Below are 20,634 nucleotides of genomic sequence, written 5' to 3'. Positions count from 1 at the left end.
TTAGTAACTGTGACCAGTTCTTTGAAGTACATTATAACGATCGCCATCTACGGTCAAACCCTTCCACTGACCCTCTCATGGTAAACTTAACCATCTTGAGGTGAAATAACTCCATCAAGTCAACCGGCCACACCAAGGCCCTTGACGGTGTAGTCGACCTCCAGCCCATTTGGACAAATTTAGTTCACTAGTGTATTGACGAGGAACTAAAACTATTCCACAATCATTGCAGTGACTTTCCATGTGAACAGAGCTGGCTCATGTTTGGTTGGACCTAGTTCTTGATAGAATTGCACACTGAACACGTAGCAATAGTCAGTATGAAATCCATAGCAAGAGGATTTGTTAATTGGGACGGTTTAGATGGTGATTAGAATTAATGGTAGTCAAATCTATTACATGGCAAAGCTATCAAAAAAAAATTCCTTTGTAGTCATGGTCATATCCAAGTTATCCATTTTGAAGAATTCACCTTGGCTTTTTGTGAAAAGGAAAATTCCATTTTGTTGATGTTCATCGATAACCAGCTGAAGTGGATCAAAGTAAAGCATGTGGGTCAATGTTGAAAAACATAGATGAGTTAAGGTGCGTTTTTGCTTATCATGGATTATTGAGAGTCTCAGATGTTGGTCCTCAATTTTGTTTGGCTTTATTCAAAATTTTACAACACAAAATGGTATCAAGTGACTTCTTAAAAAGGGAGAAGCAGTGTGATAGAACATAGAACAGTACAGCACAGAACAGGCCCTTCGGCCCTCGATGTTGTGCCGAGCAATGATCACCACGTAACCCGTAACCCAACAATCCCCCCATTAACCTTACCTACGGGCAATTTAGCATGGCCAATCCACCTAACCCGCACATCTTTGGACTGTGGGAGGAAACCGGAGCACCCGGAGGAAACCCACGCACACACGGGGAGGACGTGCAGACTCCACACAGACAGTGACCCAGCCGGGAATCGAACCTGGGACCCTGGAGCTGTGAAGCATTGATGCTAACCACCATGCTGCCGTGAGGCCCCATATGATATATTCATATTATGAGCTGTGCAATGCCCAACTATGTCATTCACTTGTGAACTGTTTAGTGACTTGTGTCTTTGCAATATCTCCCAATATCTAACAGCAAATATATGGAGTTATGTTACAGATTAGCCATCATCCCATCGAATTATGGAATGGGTTGGGAAGCTTAAATTCCTACTCCTGTTCCCATAGTAACTACACTTCAAAAATTCTTCACTGGCTGCAAAGCGCTTTGGGATATCTGAATTTTGCGAAAAGTACTTTATATGTTGTTCAGAGCACAGGCGTCAACTATTTTTTGTTTTTTGAATTTTTGTTATATTTTCTGAGCTACTTTGTCCAAATCTATTGCCCTTTTACATTTGAAATAATCTGTACCAGCATGGGACCAGTTTGCATTGAGTTTCTGAATCCAAAATTATGAGAATCAGTTTTGATCCCAGTACCATAGAATCCTTAGTTCAGAAGGAGGCCATTTGGCCCATCGAGTTTGCACTGCCCCTCTGAAAGGGCACCCGGCCCAGGCCCTAACCCCATCTAATTTTAGCATGGCTGATCCACCTAACCTGCACATCATTGGACTCCACAACTCTGAGGTAGTCCTTACCAAAGTTTATGCTCAGCTAACTTCTTCCCACCTGCGGGCTGGCTCTTCGGCTGCCTTGGAGATCCAACTGACAACGTTAAACTGTCAAAAACAAATCCACAAGCGGGAGAGCGAGTCCTGACCGCCTGTCGTCATTTCCGGCGCCTTGCGAGAGACGATTTGAAATTCTGGGTGGTTGTTGGCGGCTCGCGCCGAATTCGGAGAGTTTTGAAAACAGGAATTCTGAACCTGGGCGGTGAGTCTCCCCGGGATGGGGACGGAGGTGGGAGAGAGAGGGGCCGCCGCCGCCCCCCCCCCCCCCCCCGGGGGGTCTGATCGTGGTGGAGTGAAGAGAGGGTTCGGTAACGGAGGGAAATGTGTTGATGGGGGTAGAGAGCGAGAGCGGTAATGGAGGAGCAAAGGCACTGCGGGTCAAGAATTTGGGCGAGAGGACGCGGATGACCCCGGGCAATATGCGAGGTGGGGAAGAGAACGGGGCAAGGCGGTTGGAGAAATGGTTTGGTGCCCCGGGTAACGGTTGGAGGGGAGGCCAGGCTGATCAGGAAGGAAAAAGGAGCGTCCTGACACACGGGGGCCAGTGTTTGGAGTGAGTTAGGGGAGAAAGGGTATGTATTTAGTAAGGGGTATGAAATGAAAAAAATGAAAATCGCAAATTGCCACGAGTAGGCTTCAATGAAGTTACTATGAAAAGCCTCTAGTCGCCACATTCCGGTGCCTGTTCGGGGAGGGTGGTACGGGAATTGAACTGTACTGCTGGCCTGCCTTGGTCTGCTTTAAAAGCCAGCCATGATGTGGAGATGCCGGCGTTGGACTGGGGTGAGCACAGTAAGAAGTCTTACAACACCAGGTTAAAGTCCAACAGGTTTGTTTCAAACACGAGCTTTCGGAGCGCAGCTCCTTCCTCAGGTGAATGGAGAGGTATGTTCCAGAAACATTTATATAGACAAAGTCAGAGATGCTGGACAATGCTTGGAATGCGAGCATTTGCAGGTAATCAAATCATTACAGATCCAGGGAGAGGGATAATCACAGGTCACACCTCTTTAACCTGTGATTATCCCTCTCCCTAGATCTGTAATGATTTGATTACCTGCAAATGCTCGCATTGTCCAGCATCTCTGACTTTGTCTAAATAAATGTTTCTGGAACATTCCTCGCCATTCACCTGAGGAAGGAGCTGCGCTCCGAAAGCTCGTGTTTGAAACAAACCTGTTGGACTTTAACCTGGTGTTGTAAGACTTCTTAAAAGCCAGCGATTTAGCCCAGAGTGCTAAACCAGCTGTAACCAGTACAGTGTGTGATGGGTGGCACAGTGGTTAGCACTGCTGCATCACAGATTCAGGGACCCGGGTTCAATTCCGGCCTCGGGTGACTGTGTGGAGTGCCGTGTTAGCGTGAGTTTCCTCTAGGTGCTCTGGTTTCCTCTAAAGATGTGCAGGTTTGGTGGATTGGCCATGCTAAATTGCCCCTTAGTGTCCAAAAGATTAGGTGGGGTTACTGGGTTACAGATGTGGATGGAGGCATGGGTTTAAGTGAGGTGCTCTTTCCAAGGGCTGGAAAAGACTTGATTTGAAAAACGGCCTCCTTCTGCACTACAAATTGTATGATTGTATGATAACCTCAGTGCTGAAGTAGTGGGCAAATGGGATTGGTTATCAGCTCTGAGTGTTACCCAGAGTGACCTGACCATTTCCTGTTTGTTAGCCAATGTTCGATCCAAGCTAATACGTTACCCTCAACACCATGGGCTCTTATCTTGTAGGAACCTTTTGATGAGGCCTCGGAGAAGAGAAGCTTAAGGGAAGATTTGATAGAGATGTGTAAAATGGTCAAGGGGCTTAATCGAGTGAACAAGGAGAAGCTCAAAAGAGTTGTTCCAGTGAGGTCGATCTCCACCCCAGCAACAGCCCATTCCTCGGGCCTGCAGACCACATCCAGGGCCCCTGCTCAGCTGCGGCAAGAAGCCGCAGATCCAGTCTTCTCCTGCTCCTGGCGGTTATGGGCGGCCTTCTCCTGGAGGGGGAGGGGGATGACAACACACACAACGCACAGTGTTAAACAGTCCGAAGCATGCAGCCCAGGGGGTGTGTAGCTGGTGGCTTCAGTGGCCAGGGCACTCAATCTTAGCGGTTGGTATGGGTGCCAGCATGTGGTGCAGATTGGGGGTTCGGACTCCCTCCTGGTGAGTAGTGGGGTAGGGATGCAGGTGTATGGGTCAGAGTTTGGTGCTGTCTACTCAGGCTGGCTGCCCTAAGGAGGTTGTGCAATTTTTTACGGCACTGTTGGCTGGTCTGGATGGTGCTGCTCATGCTTACTGCCTCTGTCACCTGCACCAAGGTATGGCAAACGGCGGTGGCTGGCAGCCTCCTTCCCGGGTCGGGTTACAGGGTGGACCGCCTCTTCTCCACGGCATCCAGGAGGGTCTCAAGCTTGGCGCCTGTGCATCTTGGGGCTACTCTCCTTGCTGCCATATTGTTGGCTGGGATGGTATGTGTATATGCGGCTGCAGCTTGTCAGCCTCCTGAGTGTCAATCACGAATCTGGCACCATTTCTCATTGGAACTGATTGTGTTCCACGTGGTGCCGGTGCTGCCCCTCAACAGTTGCTGAATCGGCCCACGTGCGGCACCAGTTTTGCTGTCGTTGGAAGTCCACAAATCCTGCCCCGATGTCAATACTTGATCTTAGGAACGGAGAATTCTGCCGCATGGCTTTAAGGTCATTGGCAAGCGAAACAAGGGGACATGAGAAAGGGAAGAAATATATGCAGAGTGATCTGGAATGCACTGCCGGAAAGAGTGGTGGCAATAGATTCAAAGATAACTTTAAAAAGAATTAGATAAATACTTTAAAAATTAGGGCAAGGGGGCCAGATTAATTAGACATCTCAAGGCTTGCACAGGATTGATGGGCTGAATTGTTCCTGTTGCGATGCTATGATTCTGTGTGGAGCATTTAATTATCTTAACCTGTATCTATAGCCTTTAATCTTGTTTCCATTAATTTATATATCCAGCTTTTTTGAATTTGGCACAGTTATTGGTGGCACAGTGGTTAGCACTGCTGTCTCACAGCGCCAGTGTTCAATTCTGGCCATGCATTTCTGTCTGTGTGGAGTTTGCACGTGTCTCCCCCCCCCCCCGGTTTCCTTCCAAAGATACCCAGAATAGGTGGACTGGCCATGCTAAAGTTGCCCGTTAGTGTTCAAAGATGTGAAGGTTAGGTGGGGTACGGCGATAGGCAGGGGAATGGGCCCAGGTAGGGCTCAGAGGGACGGTGCAAACTTGATGGGCCGAATGGCCGCCTCCTGCACTTTCAGGGTTCTATCGATTCTAAATTGTTAAAGCCCTTAGAATAAAATATTTTCTCTTGTATATCCCTTGGCCCATAAAATATCTTTTTGTGGTTTTGGAAGTTAATAAATGGAATTATTAATGCTTTAAAACATCCTATTGAACAGTGATAACATAGTTTTTATTTCAGATCATATTGTGTAAATGGGGATTCAAAAAGATGAACTGGCCCAAATTCAACAAGCCTTTGAAAAGGCTCAAAAAGGGCATCAAAATCATGCAAAGCTGGTGGCACGTCTCAAACAAATATATAATAAGGTATAGTGCATTGCATAATGTGGTAATCAAAAGCTGTTTTCTTGTAGTTTGGATTGATCTCTTCGAAGTGTGTTTTACGGTTTGTATTGGACTTTTGAATCTGTGTGTAAATTAGAATTTATAAGGGCCAATGCACAACACTTTTCTTCTGACATCGCTCTCCTAACTACAGGCTGAGTATCTTTTATTCATATATCTGAAACCAAACTTTTTTTGAACAGACCCTAATGTGAGCCAACATGAATCTCGACAACTTTTCCGTGAGGATTCTGTGATCTGAGCCAACAGAATAAAAGACAAACTTATAAAACAAAAACTAATGTTGATGAGGCAGATGATGGTGGAAGGATTGCCAGCAGAGTGCATTGACATTCTGAACTCTATAGCTACATCAAATATGAAAACTGAAAATATCTGAATGCTGTACCAAAATGCAATCAGCCCCAAGGGTTTTGGATAAAGGATACTTGATCTGCTGTATCCGATACTTCCTATCCTTCACTTTTTTATTAATCTGTTCTGATTTTTATTTGCCTTAGTTCCCAACATTTTTGGCTGAAGTAATAGCTTCAGTTTTGAAGTTTAGTAAGGCATATTAGTTGGTCTTAGACTGTACTTGAGATGTGACAACTTCAAAAGGATGAATTATGTCCCAGGTTGCTGTGGAAGGCCATGGAGGAGATTGCAGGGGCTCTGACCCAATTTTCTAATTCCTCTCTTCCCATGGGGAAGGTGCCAGAGGACTGGAGAACAGCTAATGTGGCTGCGCTATAAGAAGGGTTGTAAAGATAAGCTATGGAATTACAGACCAGTGAGTCAGTGGTAGGGAAACTTGGAGAAAATTCCGAAGGAGAGAATCTGGGCATGGTGCGCCCAAAATGCCGGGATCTATCTGGCTCGCAATGCCTCACGAGCTAAAGTGATCTCGCGAAACGTTGCGATGTGAATGGGCGGGATCACTTTTTGGCTAATCTGCATATTAGAGCAAGACGGCTAGTATGCAGTTTCCTGAGGTGTTGGGATCGAACCCTTCGTCTCGGAGACCGTGGGCAAGTGCCGTTGAGTACTGGTTTCACAAATGGGGACCAGACGGACCAGCACTCATGGGGGTCTCCCAGTGGATCGGAGGTCCTCAGATGCTTGCTCTCTGGGCAGGGTGGTACTGTAGCACTGCTGGTGCCATCTGGGTGCCCAGGTTGTACTGCCAGCTGGCAGAGGCACTGCTGGGTTACCAGGTTGGAATTGCCAAGGTGCCACTCTGGCATTTTTTGCCCAGCAGTGATCGGGCTGGGAGTGAGTTGGGGGGGGGGGGTGCAGTCGTGTTGGGGGCACCAGAGATCGGGATGGCTGGAAACATGTGGCTAAATGTGCTCGCTATGGAACTGTGTTCCCATTTAGTTAAATTTACCCTCCATCTCCACTTTGCGAGGCATGGTTTGATCAGAGATGGTCAACATGGCTTTGTCAGGGGGAAGTCATGCCTAACAAATTTGATTGAACAATTCTGAGGTGGTGACCAGGCGTATAGATGAGGGTAGTGAGTTGATATAGTTTACATGGATTTCATTAAGCCTTTGACAAGGTTCCACATGGGAGACTTGTAAAAAAGGCAAATCCACATGGGATGTAGGATATTTAATTAGGTGAATTCAAAATTAGTTAGTTGTAAGAGACAGAGGGTGATGACAGATGGCTGCTTTAGTGACTAAAAACCAGTGTTATCCCACAGGGATATGTGCTCGGTCCCCTATTGTTTGTCATTTATATAAACGACATAGATGACTGTGGGGGAAGGATCTATAAATTTATGCATGACACAGGTTGGGCGGATGGTTAAAAGTGAGGTTGAGTGTCTTGGGTACAAGATGGTACAGACAGGATGGTCAGTTGAGCAGATAAGTGGCAGATGAAATTCAACCCTGAAAAGTGTGAAGTGACCTACTTTGGAAGGAATAATTTGACAAGGAAGTATTCCATGAACGGCATGATACTAGGAAGTTCAGAAGAACAAAGGGACAGTGGCATGTTTGTCCGTTGATCTCTGAAGGTAGGAGGACAAGTTAATAGCGTGGTTAAAAAGGCATATGGCACATTTTTTTCCACTAGTGGGGAAAAACTAGAACTCAAGGGCACAGCCTCAGACTGACGGGTCGATCCTTTTAAACTGAGATGAGGAGGAATTCCTTCAGCTGGAGGGTGGAGAATCTGTAGAACTTTTTGTCGCAGAAGGCTGTGGAGGCCAGATCACTGAGTGCCTTTATGTTAGTGGAATTAAATGAGTCAAGGTCTTCAGACCGTATGAAACTTCAACAAAATAGCTGTATTTGCCACATGCATGCGGGAGAGATAAAACTCAGCCGTCTTGGCTGCAGCTCAGTCCAAGTTGCTCTGCCCACAAAGCTGTCTTACACATCTTATACAGTTTTGGTTAGTCCGGACTAATTGAAAAGAATGCAAGGTGATTCAAAGTACTACCAAAAAATCGATTGTTGAGACCAACAATTTGATTAGGTTCCAGTCACTTCCCTGATTAGATTACGTGGATACGTTGTCTGACATACTTTACTTTTAATCATTCAGTGGACACATCTGTCCATCTGCTTTTCAATACAAAGGATGGTCCTTTAGACAATCAGCCCGTGATGAGGTGGTGAGTGCTCTGTTTCCTTGATACATGTATATGAGTGGGTCCACAATGCTTCTTCCAGACGTTCAGGAACCAGGCTGAGCGTTTTTGATTTGTAGGCTAGGAAATGTGCTACCTGAGATGTGCCTGCATTTAGTATGCTAATTTGCGTTGGTCCACATTTTGGGTTTTAGAGATTGTCAAGGTTAACCCTTTCCAGGCATTCCCATCCCTGCTGATCCATGTGTACCTCAGATCCTCCATTTTCCCTACTACATTTTAAGACCGAGAATGATAGGTTCTTGATTAATGAAGGGATCAAAGGTTATGGGGAGAAGGCCGGAGATTGGGAATGACAAACATATCAACAATGATTGAATGGTGGTGTAGACTCGATGGGTCAAATGACTTAACTCTGCTCCTATGTCTTATGGTCTTGTCTTTATCAATTGAGGCATAGATTACAAAAGCAGGGCTGTCATGTTAGAGTTGTATAGAACTTTAGTGATGCCACAGCTGGAGTACTGTGTGCAATTCTGGTCGCCACATTGATTGCACTGGAGGGGGTGCAGAGGAGGTTCACCAAATGTTGCCTGGGATGGAATTCTTAAGTTGTGAGGAAAGATTGGATAGGCTTGGGTTGGTTTCGCTGGAGCAGAGAAGACTGGGGGGCGACCTGATCGAGATGTACAAGATTGTGAGGGGTGTGGATAGGGAGAAGCTGTTCCCCATCGTTGATGGTTCAGTCACGAGGGGACACAAGTTAAAGACGAGGGGCTGGAGGTTTAGTCGGGATTTGAGCAAAATCATTTTGACCCAGCGGTGGTGACGGTCTGGAATGTTCTGCCTGGGAGGGTGGTAGAGGTGGTTTGCCTCACATCCTTTAAAAAGATACCTGGATGAGCATGTGGCACGTCATAACTTTCAAGGCTATGGGCCAAGTGCTGGCCGATTGGATTAGATAGGTAGGTCAGGTGTTTTTCACGTGTCCATGCAGACTTAATGGACCGAAGGGCCTCTACACTGTATTTTCCTGTGATTCTGAGCTGATTCTGAATCCGTACTGGCTGTTATTTATTAAGTTATTCTCATGCAGTTTCAGCTTGGCTCAGTAGGTAGCATTCTGGCCCAAATCTGAATGTTGAGAGTCCCAAGTCCCATTTCAGAGTTGAGTGTATAAATCTCGCGCTTTAGGACACCCTTGGGTAAATAAAATTTAATGAATTGGATGAAAAGGTATTGAGTGCAGTTGCCTTAATTTTTCCAACTCTCCATGTGAAACCCAACTGGTCAGCAGGTAACAATGCAGATATTAATGCTGAATTGATATAAAGCACTCACTTGAATGAGTTTTCTTGGCTATTTTACTGACTCTCACTTACCCGAAGCAGTTGAATAACCTCGGGTGTATTCATGACAAAGTAATTTATGTAACATCTGGAGGAAGTAGAGGGTTGAATGGGCTGAGTAGCTTCTTCCGAGGGAATGTCTGTTTATACTGTTTCTATTATTAATACTATTTTTATTTAAAAGTTGCAGGATGAAGAGAAAAATACATTTCATGAAGAATTTATCAACTTATTGAAGTATCCCATGACTATTTATAAGCGTGAGCCAGCAGTCGAACGGATGATTGAGTTTGTTACAAAATTTGCTACTTCGTTTGAAGAACCAGGAGATAAAGAAAGTGATGAACAAGAAAATTGTTTCATGCTGTTCTTATTTCACTTCCTGCTTAAGGTGCAGTATTATTCCTGAAGTTCTTGCATTCAAAAACATACAGTACCATGGATTTTTGTTGCAATTTCATTTTACTTGCTAAAAGAATGGTTAATAATAGATTTTGCCCAGTAGATAATTTTCTTCATGGGAATCGGCAAGTAGAGGTCTAACAACAAAACCAACATCAGTCTTTTTTGCACTTTTACTGAAACTTGGTTTGTTGTCCAAGAAAGAGCTAATTTTATTTGGTATACTAAGAACTAACATTAAAAAATTGACAACCTTTTATTAAAGGTGTTGGTAAAAGAGTAGAGTTTTGGAGGTTATTTTACAAAGAATCAAAATGTGCAAAACCAAAAATTGCTGCTTTAAAGAGGTTGAAATCATCTCTAATAAACATTTGCACTCAACTGCCACTGAAAGCTAATTGTTTGCTGTTCTTGGGCCTTACATAGAACATACAGTGCAGAAGGAGGCCATTCGGCCCATCGAGTCTGCACCAACCCATTTAAGTCCTCACTTCATCTATCCCCCTAACCCAATAACCCCTCCTAACCTTTTTGATCACTAAGGGCAATTAATCATGGCCAATCCACCTAACCTGCACGTCTTTGGACTGTGGGAGGAAACCGGAGCACCCGGAGGAAACCCACACAGACATGGGGAGAACGTGCAGACTCCGCACAGACAATGACCCAGCAGGGAATCGAACCTGGGACCCTGGTGCTGTGAAGCCACAGTGCTAATTACTTGTGCTACTGTGTGTGTGAAGATAAAGTTATCTACATGACAGTAACCGCACTACAAAATTATGAAATGTGATTTTGGACACTCTAGGACAAGTAATGATGCACTTTAAAAAAAACTTCTTAACCCACTATAATGAAAATAAGTTGCATTTCTTTTCGTGTTTTATGTTTAAAATGCTACTGTTCCTCCTGAACCTTGGGGGATTTATCCAGTGAGAGATTTAAGGTCCTGCTTTGTGCTAGGTGGAGTTGAGACAGGTACAATTATGGCACAGCTAAATTCTAATGTGTACTAAAGATTTGAACGAAGACAGTAACTTTTATAATGTTTGCTAAATTGATGTATAAAAATTTCTGTCTAATGTTATGAATTCAGCATAAATCTCACCGGTCTTTGACAGGGATTATTGATCTTAGTTTTTAACCTTCTCCCAACAGTCTCACAGTGCATGTTGTCACTCTGTTCGATTCCGTGCCTGTCAGCTAATCAACAAACTTCTTGGTAGTATGTCAGAAAATGCACAGATTGATGATGAGCTATATGACCATATATATGAAGCCATGCTGGTGAGATTAAAGGACAAGTTTCCAAATGTGCGAATACAGGCAGTGCTTGCCCTGTCCAGACTTCAAGACCCCACTGATGAAAATTGCCCAGTTATTGATGGTAAGTATTGGTATGTCCAGTCGATATGAATGCTTGCTACTGTACAGAATTTTACATTATAAATTTGTATGGCATCAGACAAATTTAGTATTGTGTCTTTTCTGACTATCCACTGCAATTTTGTAAATTACAAATTATCAAGTAACTTTTAGGATCTTTCTTAAATATGCATGATGCAGATTTTATTTTTACATGGTTCTGTCTCTTAGTCTGAACTGTGTGAAGTTCGTGGAGCCCTTGTTTTCACGATTAGTTCATAATAGTAAAGGAATATATTCATAGAATCATAGAATTTACAGTGCAGAAGGAGACCATTCGGCCCATTGAGTCAGCACTGACCCTTGGAAAGAGCACCCTACTCCACTCTATCCCTGTAACCCAGTAGTCATAAACAGGTCATCTGTTCTGGTTTCTGGAACTGTTTGTCTTTAAAACTGTTGACTTTAAACGTGTACATGTGTTGTTGCAGAAAGCCACTTCTGCAAAGCATGCTGTTTTTTGAAATATATTGGCATGAATTTTATAGTCATTGGCAAAGCAAGAGTGCTTGCTACTGTCCTCTAAGAAAGCTGCGCACAAAGATCTAATGATCTCAGGCTGAGATTTCCATTTGCCTGACCGTTTAAAGAAGCGGCGTGGTGTTTGGCAGTAACTGGAGTTCGTGAAATCCCCATTTCACTTCATTTAGCAATGGATAACTTTTCCTAGACTTTTTAGAATGCAAGTTCTTTGCAAGCCATGATTGCAAGAGAGATCGCTGTCTGTGGGAGCCTCTACACTGCATTCCTGTGGAGGAGTGTAGATTTACTGATGGCAACATCTGAATTTCTGAATTATTTTACCCGTGTCCAAATGCCTAATGTTGCTGTCAATTTCAGGGAAGTGTTGATGTTGAACACTGACATTTTGCTGTCATTACCACAGCAAGATCTGGATCATTGCTGGTGATTAGAAGTGGATATGTTAACTTTTTGTTGTGTTGAAATGTAAAACAGTTAATAGGTAGCTAATGAAGTTCTTGGTGATTTAAAAAATTAAAATGCATTAAATTTTATTTTAGCATACTTGCATTTAATTGAATGCGACACCAATCCAGAGGTGAGACGAGCCGTATTGTCGTGTATAGGACCATCAGCCCAGACCCTTCCCAAAATAATTGGACGTACTATGGATGTTAAGGAGAATGTCAGAAAGTTAGCGTATGAGGTGGGTGATAAAGCGTTCGTATGAACATTTGTGTGGGCTGGTCCTAGTGCAGAATCCCACTCTGTTCCTTCCCTTTCTGCTATCAAATTTAATATTAAAAATGAAAACCTATAGAGTATACTTAACTTCAGGGTTTTATAGAAAGCATGTGATCCTTCCATTAGATATCCCAGTGCTTTCATTATAAGCTACAATATTTAAAAATCTTAAATCTATAGCTTTGGTACACTTAAGACAGTCTAAATGATCCAAAAAAGTGTGATTTGTTGAGGAAAATGAAAACCTTGCACTCTGCTTTTTTCCCCCATTTATTTTGTAATTTCTCTCTTTAGGGAATTTTTTGTTGTTACTACAGCCGTTATAATTTAATAGCCATTGATTAGGCTTCGGCCATAATCGGGCATGTCTTCTTCATTTAAATATGCACATAGTTTTACTAGATTTACTTTCTCTCAAAATATACCAGCCAGAACTTGGTAGTGTTACACAAGCCTTTTAATGTACAAAACTTGGACTTTCCTTCCCAAGGCCATTCCTGCTTTAAAAGAACAGCGATGATCCAGCGTGCTAACTTTGCCACAAATAGAAGGTTCTGAAATTCTCTACGGCAGTGACTCACCAAGATTCCTTTGACAGATTGCCTCTACCACCTAGAAGAACAAAGGCAACAGACACATGAGCTGCAAGTTCCTCTCCCAAATCTCATGCCATCCTGATTTGGAAATATACTGCCTTATCTTCACTGTCGCTGTTTCAAAATCTTATAACGATCTTCCTAACAGCACTTGTAACTATATGTGCACCTACACCATCTGGTATTCAGCTCAAAAAGGCACTTCATCACCACCTTGATGGCAACTGGGGAATGGGTAATAAATGCTACCCTCGCCAAAAATGTCCAAATTCCATGAACAAAAAGTTTTAAACTTCTCCCTTTCAATACAATATTTACCTCCAGTGTATCTTTAACTTAATTGCATTATGTGTTTATTGATGAGAATGATACAATGTCCCATCATTATTATAAATAATGCTTAAGAATGAAAAATTCCAGTCCGTTTTATTAAATAAAAATAAAGTGTAGGAAAAACTCAGCAGGTTTGGCAGCATTTGTGCAGAGAGAAGCAGAGTTAATCTTTGAGTCCAGTATGAAATGAGTGTTGTGTTGGTCTTGAAACATTAACTCTAGTTCTATCTGCACAGATACTGACAGACCTGCTGAAATTTTGCTGTACTTTGTTATTTCAGTTGCAGTATTTTGTTTTCGATTCTTTCATATTGAATTCCACATCTTAAATGGGCATCACCTCCCTCCTTTTCTCCACTGTTGGTAGATGTGCTTTAAGACAACCAGACCCCAAACTCAGCCATTCTACCTCAACTATTCTATCTCCCTCTTTAATGCCTTCCTTGAAAATAATTTCTTTGACAAATTCGGTAACTCTTAATGTCTCCTTTTTTTAGTTCCGCATTCATTTAAAAAAAATTATACTTTAACTTTTTGAGTGTTAAAGATGCAGTTTAGTTATTGTAAATTAAAATCAACAACATAATAGGTTTTTGCATTAATACAATTTTTGTAATTTTGTTTTCTAACATTTGTATTTAAACTTGCCAGGTGATTTAATAATGTTATCAATTATCTGTCCTAGGTTCTAGCAGAGAAAATACATATAAAAGCATTTTCCATTGCACAGAGGGTAAAACTTCTTACACAAGGCTTGTCTGACCGGTCATGTAAGTTTTATGTATATATTACATTGCTAATAATAGAGCTGACACCAAAGTCTAAGCAATTTTAAATTATATTGTTATGCATGTTTTGGACGAATGCTCATTGCATTTTATTTCTTGCTAAAAGAAGTCTATTGCATTCCCAAGTCTATTGCATTCTAACAGAAATATCTCCAGTCTGGAAATATTCAACCGATGGTGATGATACAATTTTGCATATTATATTGCTAATAATAGAGCTGACACCAAAGTCTAAGCAATTTTAAATTATATTGTTATGCATGTTTTGGACGAACGCTCATTGCATTTTATTTCTTGCTAAAAGAAGTCTATTGCATTCCCAAGTCTATTGCATTCTAACAGAAATATCTCCAGTCTGGAAATATTCAACCGATGGTGATGATACAATTTTGCTATTATTATTTTGATCCTTAATCAGGATGGTCCGTCCTGTAGCTCAACTTGAAAAAACTGTCATACATATAGAAATGTGGGCAGCACGGTGGCTCAAGTGGGTTAGCACTGCAGTCTCACGGCGCTGAGGTCCCAGGTTCGATCCCGGCTCTGGGTCACTGTCCGTGTGGAGTTTACACATTCTCCCCGTGTTTGCGTGGGTTTCACCCCCACAACCCAAAGATGTGCAAGGTAGGTGGATTGAACACGCTAAATTGCCCCTTAATTGGAAAAAATTAATTGGGTACTCTAAATTTATTTTTTTTAAAAAGAAGAAAAAAAAATACATATAGAAATGTGTTTATAGTGAGAAAGTGGGCTGTGTTTTTTTTTTGCAATGTGTTATGGATTGTTTGCGTCAGTCAAAATATAACTATGGATAAGTTGCAAGCTGTGATCTTCAGAATAAGCACAAAGCCTATCTTGGGGAAAACTGGGGTCAAACAAGGCAGTGTCACTGCACCAACTTCCTCACTGCAATACTGAATGTCAGCTCGAGAAAATAACCCCCTTGTGTGGACTCCCTTGTGTGGAGGTTATCTGCAGATCAGACGGGAAACTGCTTGACCTACGCTGCCTTCAATCCAAAACCAAAATGCTCCGACCTCCCAAGTTGTCTAGCTTCAGAATGCAATCTCTTGTCTTCTCAACAAAGGTCGGCACAGTGGTTAGCACTGCTGCATCACAGTGCGAGGAACTTTGGTTTGATTCTGGCCTTGGGTGACAATGCTCCCAGTGTCTGTGTGGGTTTCCTCCCACAGTCCGAAGACACGCAGGTTGGGTGAATCAATGCGTTGGAATTTGGGGATAGGGTGCGGGAATGAGCCTAGTTAGAGTCCTCTTTCGGAGGGTCGGTGCAGACACAATGGGCTAAATAGCCTCCTTCAGCACTCTAGAGATTTTATGAATAGACAACAAAATTCATCATTGCCTCCAATGTGCAGTCCAATTGATTTCAGAAGAATATTTGAGGACCAGGATTTCAAACCAGAGACAAGGTGATGGTTTACCAGGCAGCAGTGATCCCCATGTTCCTGTGTTTTGGAGACTTGGATAACACCAGGCACCTCAAAGCAATGGCGTAGTGTCATCAGTGGTGCCTTTTCAGGATCCTCCAAATCCAGGGTCAAGGTACATGGTTCAACAGCAGCATCCTTTCCCAGGCTAACATTCCCAAGATCGAGGAAACCACCTCCCCTCCAAGGAGCGGGAAATATCGTTCATATGTCTGACACCAGACTCATGAAGCAATTGCTCTATTCTGAACTTGGCCACAAAAGGAGACTCCCAGGAGGACAGTGGAAATGCTTTAGGGATGTCCTTAAAGCACCCCTGAAGAGATCCAACAGCCCTGCTGACTCGTGGGAGAGCAAGACTAAAATGGGGAAGGCTCATTTGGGATGACACAGAATAGTGGTAAGCAAGATTTTATTTAACAGTGCAAATTGATATTTGCGGGTACGATATGATTGCAAATACTGAAACATGTTTGCAAGGTGATCAAGGCTGGGAACTGAATATCCAAAGGTATTCAACATTTAGGAAGGACAAGCAAAACAGGAAAGGAGCAAGCAAGGAAAAGAAAAGGAGCTGGGATGGCATTATTAGTTAAGGATGAAATCTGTGCAATTGTGTGAGAAGATATTGGCTCAGAAAATCTAGATTTCGAATCAGTCTGGGTGGAGCAAAGAAGCAACCGAGGGGCAGATGTCAGTGGAGTTGTCTACAGGCCTCCCTCAGTAGTGATAAGATAGGGATGCCATTAAGCAAAAGTTAGAGATACATGTAACAAGGGTGCTACTGTAATCATGGGTGACTTTAATCTACATATAGACTCGGTCAACTAAGTTAGCAATAAGTCTGTGACGGGTGAAATCCTGGAGTGTGTATGAAATTTGTTTTTTGACCCGGGATGTCAAGGAGTCAACGAGGGAACATGCTATCCTAAATTTGGTGTTATGCAATGAGAAGGGGTTAATTACTAATCTTGTGCAGGGTCTGTTAGGGAACAATGACCATGACATGATAGAATGTTTCATTGGGGTGGAAAGTGAAGGAGCCCAATCTGAAACTAGGGTCCTAAATTAAACAAGGGAACTAGAAGGTATGAGATGTGTGTTGGTTAAGATAAATTAGGAAACTTCATTAAAAGACATGAATGAAATGAAAATTACTTATTGTCACAAGTAGGCTTCAAATTAAGTTACTGTGAAAAGCTCTTAGATGATGGTAAACAGGCAATGTCTAATATTTAACTAACAAATGTATGCATTGCAAAGGTTATAAATGCCTTCAGATTAAAAAAGACACCAAGAAAGGTGACTGAACCATGGCTAACAAAATAAATTAAGGATAGCATTAGATTCAAAAAGGAACCATATAAAGTTGCTAGAAAAAGTAGCAAATTTGAGCATTGGGAGCAACTCAGAATTCTGCATCGTGGGATTCAAGAGAAGGATTTAAGAGGAAAAAATAGTTTGAGAGTAAAATTGCAAGTAACAAAAGCAGACTGGGGTTCTATGAGTATATAAAAAGAAAAAGATTAGTGATGACAAATGTAGGAACCTAAAAAATAGGGGCATGAAGAAGTGATTCGGCCCTACGAGCCTGGCCCACCATGGCTGATCATCCAACTCATTAGCCTAATCCTGCTCTCTTTCCCCCCCCATATCCTTGATTCCCTTCGCCCTAAGTGCTATATCTAACTGCTTCTTGAAAACATACACTGCTTTGGCCTCAACTACTTTCTGTGGCAACAAATTTCACAGGCTCATCACTCTCTGGGTGAAGAGGTTTCTCCTAATCTCTGTTCTGAATGGTCTACCCCGTATCCTCAGACTGTGATCCCTGGTTCTGGACCCACACTTACTGTCTGAATTAGATAATTTATAGATAACAATGAAATGGCAGAGCGATTAAACAACTACTTTAGTTCTGTCTTCGGTGAGGAAAACACAGAAATGCTAAAGAGCCAAGGGTTTATTGAGAAGGAGGAATTGAAGGAAATTAGTATTATTTCAAAAAGGTAGCATTGGAGAAATTAATGGGACTAAAAGCTGATAAATTCTCAGGGCCTGATTATCTACATCCCAGGGTACTAAAAGAGGTGGCCATGGAAATAGTGGATGTGTGGTTGTCATCTTACAAATTCTGGAATAGTCCTGGCAGATTAGAGGGTGGCAAATGCAACCCTGTTATTTTGAAAAAAGGAGGGAGGGAGAAAATGGGGAATTACAAACCAGTTAGTCTAACATCAATAGTAGGGAAAATGCTACGGTCAATTGTAAAGGATGTCATAACCGGAGACTTTGAAAATATCATTGGGTTTAGACAACATCAATGGGTTTAGACAAAGTCAACATGGATTTATGAGAGAGAAATGATGGTTGACAAACCTGTTAGTTTTTTGATGACGTAACTAGTAAAATAGATATGGGTGAACTAATGGATGTGTTGTATTTGGATTTTCAGAATGCTTTTGATAAAGTCCCACAAGAGGTTGGTGTGTAAAATAAAGCACATGGCATTAGGGATTGGCATGTATTGAGAATTGGTTAGCAGACAGGAAATAGAGTAGGAACAAATGGATTCTTTTCAAAGTGGCATGTAGTGACTAGCGGGGTGCTGCAGGGATCAATGCTTAGGCCCCAGATATTCACAATATACATCAATAATTTGGATGAGGGAACTAAATGTAATATTTCCAAGTTTGCTAACAACACAAATCTTGGTGGGAATGTGATTGGTGAGGAGGATGGTGAGAGGTGTCAAGGTGATTTAGTTGAGTGAGTAGAAAAATAGATGGCAAAAGTTATGTTGGCCTTCATTGTAACAGGACTTGGTACAGGAGCAAGGATGTCTTACTGAGTTGTACAGAGCCTTGGTGAGACCACGTCTGGGGTGTTTTCAGCATTGGTCTCCTTATTTAAGAAAGGATATATTTGCCATAGAGAGAGTGCAGCAAAGGTTCACCAGACTAATTCTTGGGATGGCAGGAATGTTGTAAGAGGAGAAATTGGGTGGGTAGGCTTGTATTTGCTGGAATTTAGAAGAATGAGAGGGGATCTAATTGAAATACATCTTATTCTGACAGGGCTGGACAGACTGGATGGAGGCATTCGTTTTCTCTGGCTGGGGATTTTAGAGCAACGGATATGGGATAGGCCGTTTAGAACTGAGATGAGGAGTACCTTCAGTCAGAGGATGGTGTACCTGAGGTATACTCTTCCACAGAAGTCTGTGGAGGCCAAGTCTGAATATATTTAAGAAGGAAATAGATTTCTAGACTCTCTAAAGGCTTCAAACGGTATGGGGAGAGCACACAGTATGGTGCTGAGATAGAGGATCAACCATAATAATACGGAACGTAAGCATACAAATTGAGAGCTGGAATAGGCCACGGCCCTCGAGCCTGCTCTGCCATTCAATATCATGGATGATCTGATTGTAACTTCAATTCCACATTCCTGCCTGATAACCTTTTACCCTCTATTTAATGAAGAATCTATCTAGCTCCGCTTTAAAATATTTTGGGATTCTACTTACAATGTCTTGAGGAAGAGAGTTCCAGAGGACTCATGGGGTTGGATTCTCCCCTACCCGGCGGGCTGGAGTGGCGTGAACCACTCCGGCGTCGGGCCGCACCTTTAGGGGCCAAGCCCTAACCTTGAGGGGCTCCCCCCCCCCCCCCTCAACAAACCAGGACCCCGGAGCCCACCCGCGCCGCCGGTAAGGGAGGTGTTTTGATCCACGCCGGTGGGACCGGCATTACAGCAGCGGGACTTCGGCCCATCGCGGGCCGGAGAATCACTGGGGGGGGTGCCCGCCGACAGGCGCGGCGTGATTCCCGCCCCCGCCGAATCTCTGGTGCTCCGGACTTCGGGAGACGGTGGGGGGCGGTATTCATGCCGTCTCTCTCTTCTCCCCCCCCCCCCCCCCCCCCCGGCCCGGCGATTCTCCAGCCCGGCGGGGGGGCGGTTGGAGAATCCAGCCCATGATTCAGAAAAGATTTCACCTCATCCTTGTTGTAAGTGAATGACCCCCTATTTTTAAATAGTGGCCCCTCGTCCTAGATTCTCCCAACAAGAAGGAACATCCACCCTGTCAGTACCTCTCTGGATCTTCATGGTTTCGATCAAGTTGCCTCTTGCTCTTCTCAACTCTAATAGATTGAAACCTAACCCCTCCAATCTTTCCTCACAGGACAACCTGTTCGTTCCTGGTATTTATCTGGTAAACCTTCTCTGAACTGTTTCTGTCAGCATTACTTCATGAAAATATTTTTTTGAAAGAAAGAAATGCACTGGATTCCTTTTGTCTATATACAGTTTTCTTGTAAGAGTTCAATTAAGTTAATAAAGCGTTCAGGACAATTTTGTACTTCACATAAAAAGGCGACTGTTTTCACGTTTTTCATTCTTAGATTTACTGAAAATTTGAAACTTAATTTGAAAACACCCACTCATTATGATGTACATGTATGAAGCATTGGATTTGCATTTTCCACTTGTGTTTTATATTTGTGCAATGAAGGTGTGAAGCTATACTTCAGATTGGTGGGCATTTTGTCTTTGAAATGAAAATCCGCACTTTACTGCCAAAATACTGATTTTTGGTATCTGGAAAACTGATTTCTGTTGGGGAAGGTTGGCAGCTCTGCTCATCTCGGGCAAACTGTTGGTCATTGTGGTGAAGTTGGGAACAAATAAGATTTACACAGGCCTGAGGCTGTTCTTTTGAGTGAAGTCCCGGGTTAATAAAAGTGAAAGTTATTCTCCAGAGGAAATCCTACAGCCTGGGAACTCTGACTGAATGTTACTGCTATAAGATTCTTGTTAGCAATCCAGCTGATGGTTTCAACACTCCACGTCCTGGGTCGATAGCCGGCTACAATGACTTCAATATCAGAAACAGGGACACTTATCTCTCTTTTTCCATTCTTATCCCTATCAGTTTACCCCTTTCCCTTTCTGTGTGTGTTCCTGTCTTGTGTATGTTTGGGTAGTGGATGGGACTGCAAAAGGGGGAAGTAGTAGTTTAGCTGGCTGTTATTCTATTATAATTATTGCACGTCTTACTCTATTTAAAAAATAAATAAATAAACAGTTGTGTTGTATTTACTAATCTGGTGCCTGCAAGTCATTGGAGCAGTCAAGGGCCAAAGATCTCAGAAACTTTATATGAATAATTGGTGAAATCGCTTATTCGGACTCCTGGGTCTGTGGAGCTAGA

The 20,634-nt window shown here is 42.8% G+C and overlaps 2 protein-coding genes across 8 annotated transcripts in view; one reads left to right on the top strand and one right to left on the bottom strand.

The window, feature by feature from the left end:
- Positions 1-1,690, bottom strand: part of LOC119963039 (protein FAM184B-like) — a 595,873-nt gene extending 594,183 nt beyond the window's left edge. Inside the window, exon 1 of the mRNA XM_038791545.1 lies at positions 1,636-1,690. The gene's annotated coding sequence lies outside the window, so the exon portion shown is untranslated. The remainder of the gene's footprint in view (positions 1-1,635) is intronic.
- The window catches only part of ncapg (non-SMC condensin I complex, subunit G), a 111,741-nt gene that overhangs the window by 3,814 nt on the left and 87,293 nt on the right, over positions 1-20,634 (top strand). For 2 of the 7 annotated variants that reach the window (XM_038791538.1, XM_038791532.1), the window contains exons 1-6: positions 1,760-1,870; positions 5,119-5,246; positions 9,406-9,612; positions 10,782-11,010; positions 12,071-12,216; positions 13,869-13,953. In XM_038791538.1, the coding sequence (XP_038647466.1) occupies positions 5,133-5,246; positions 9,406-9,612; positions 10,782-11,010; positions 12,071-12,216; positions 13,869-13,953 (781 nt within the window). In that variant the 5' untranslated portion in view covers positions 1,760-1,870; positions 5,119-5,132. The other 5 variants (XM_038791536.1, XM_038791535.1, XM_038791537.1 and 2 more) reach the window with 4 other exon arrangements.

The sequence above is a fragment of the Scyliorhinus canicula genome, chromosome 3 (genome assembly GCF_902713615.1).
Source record: "Scyliorhinus canicula chromosome 3, sScyCan1.1, whole genome shotgun sequence".
Taxonomy (NCBI): Eukaryota; Metazoa; Chordata; class Chondrichthyes; order Carcharhiniformes; family Scyliorhinidae; genus Scyliorhinus; species Scyliorhinus canicula.
Note: the sequence above shows the minus strand (reverse complement) of the source record. Positions and strands in the feature narration are given on the sequence as shown.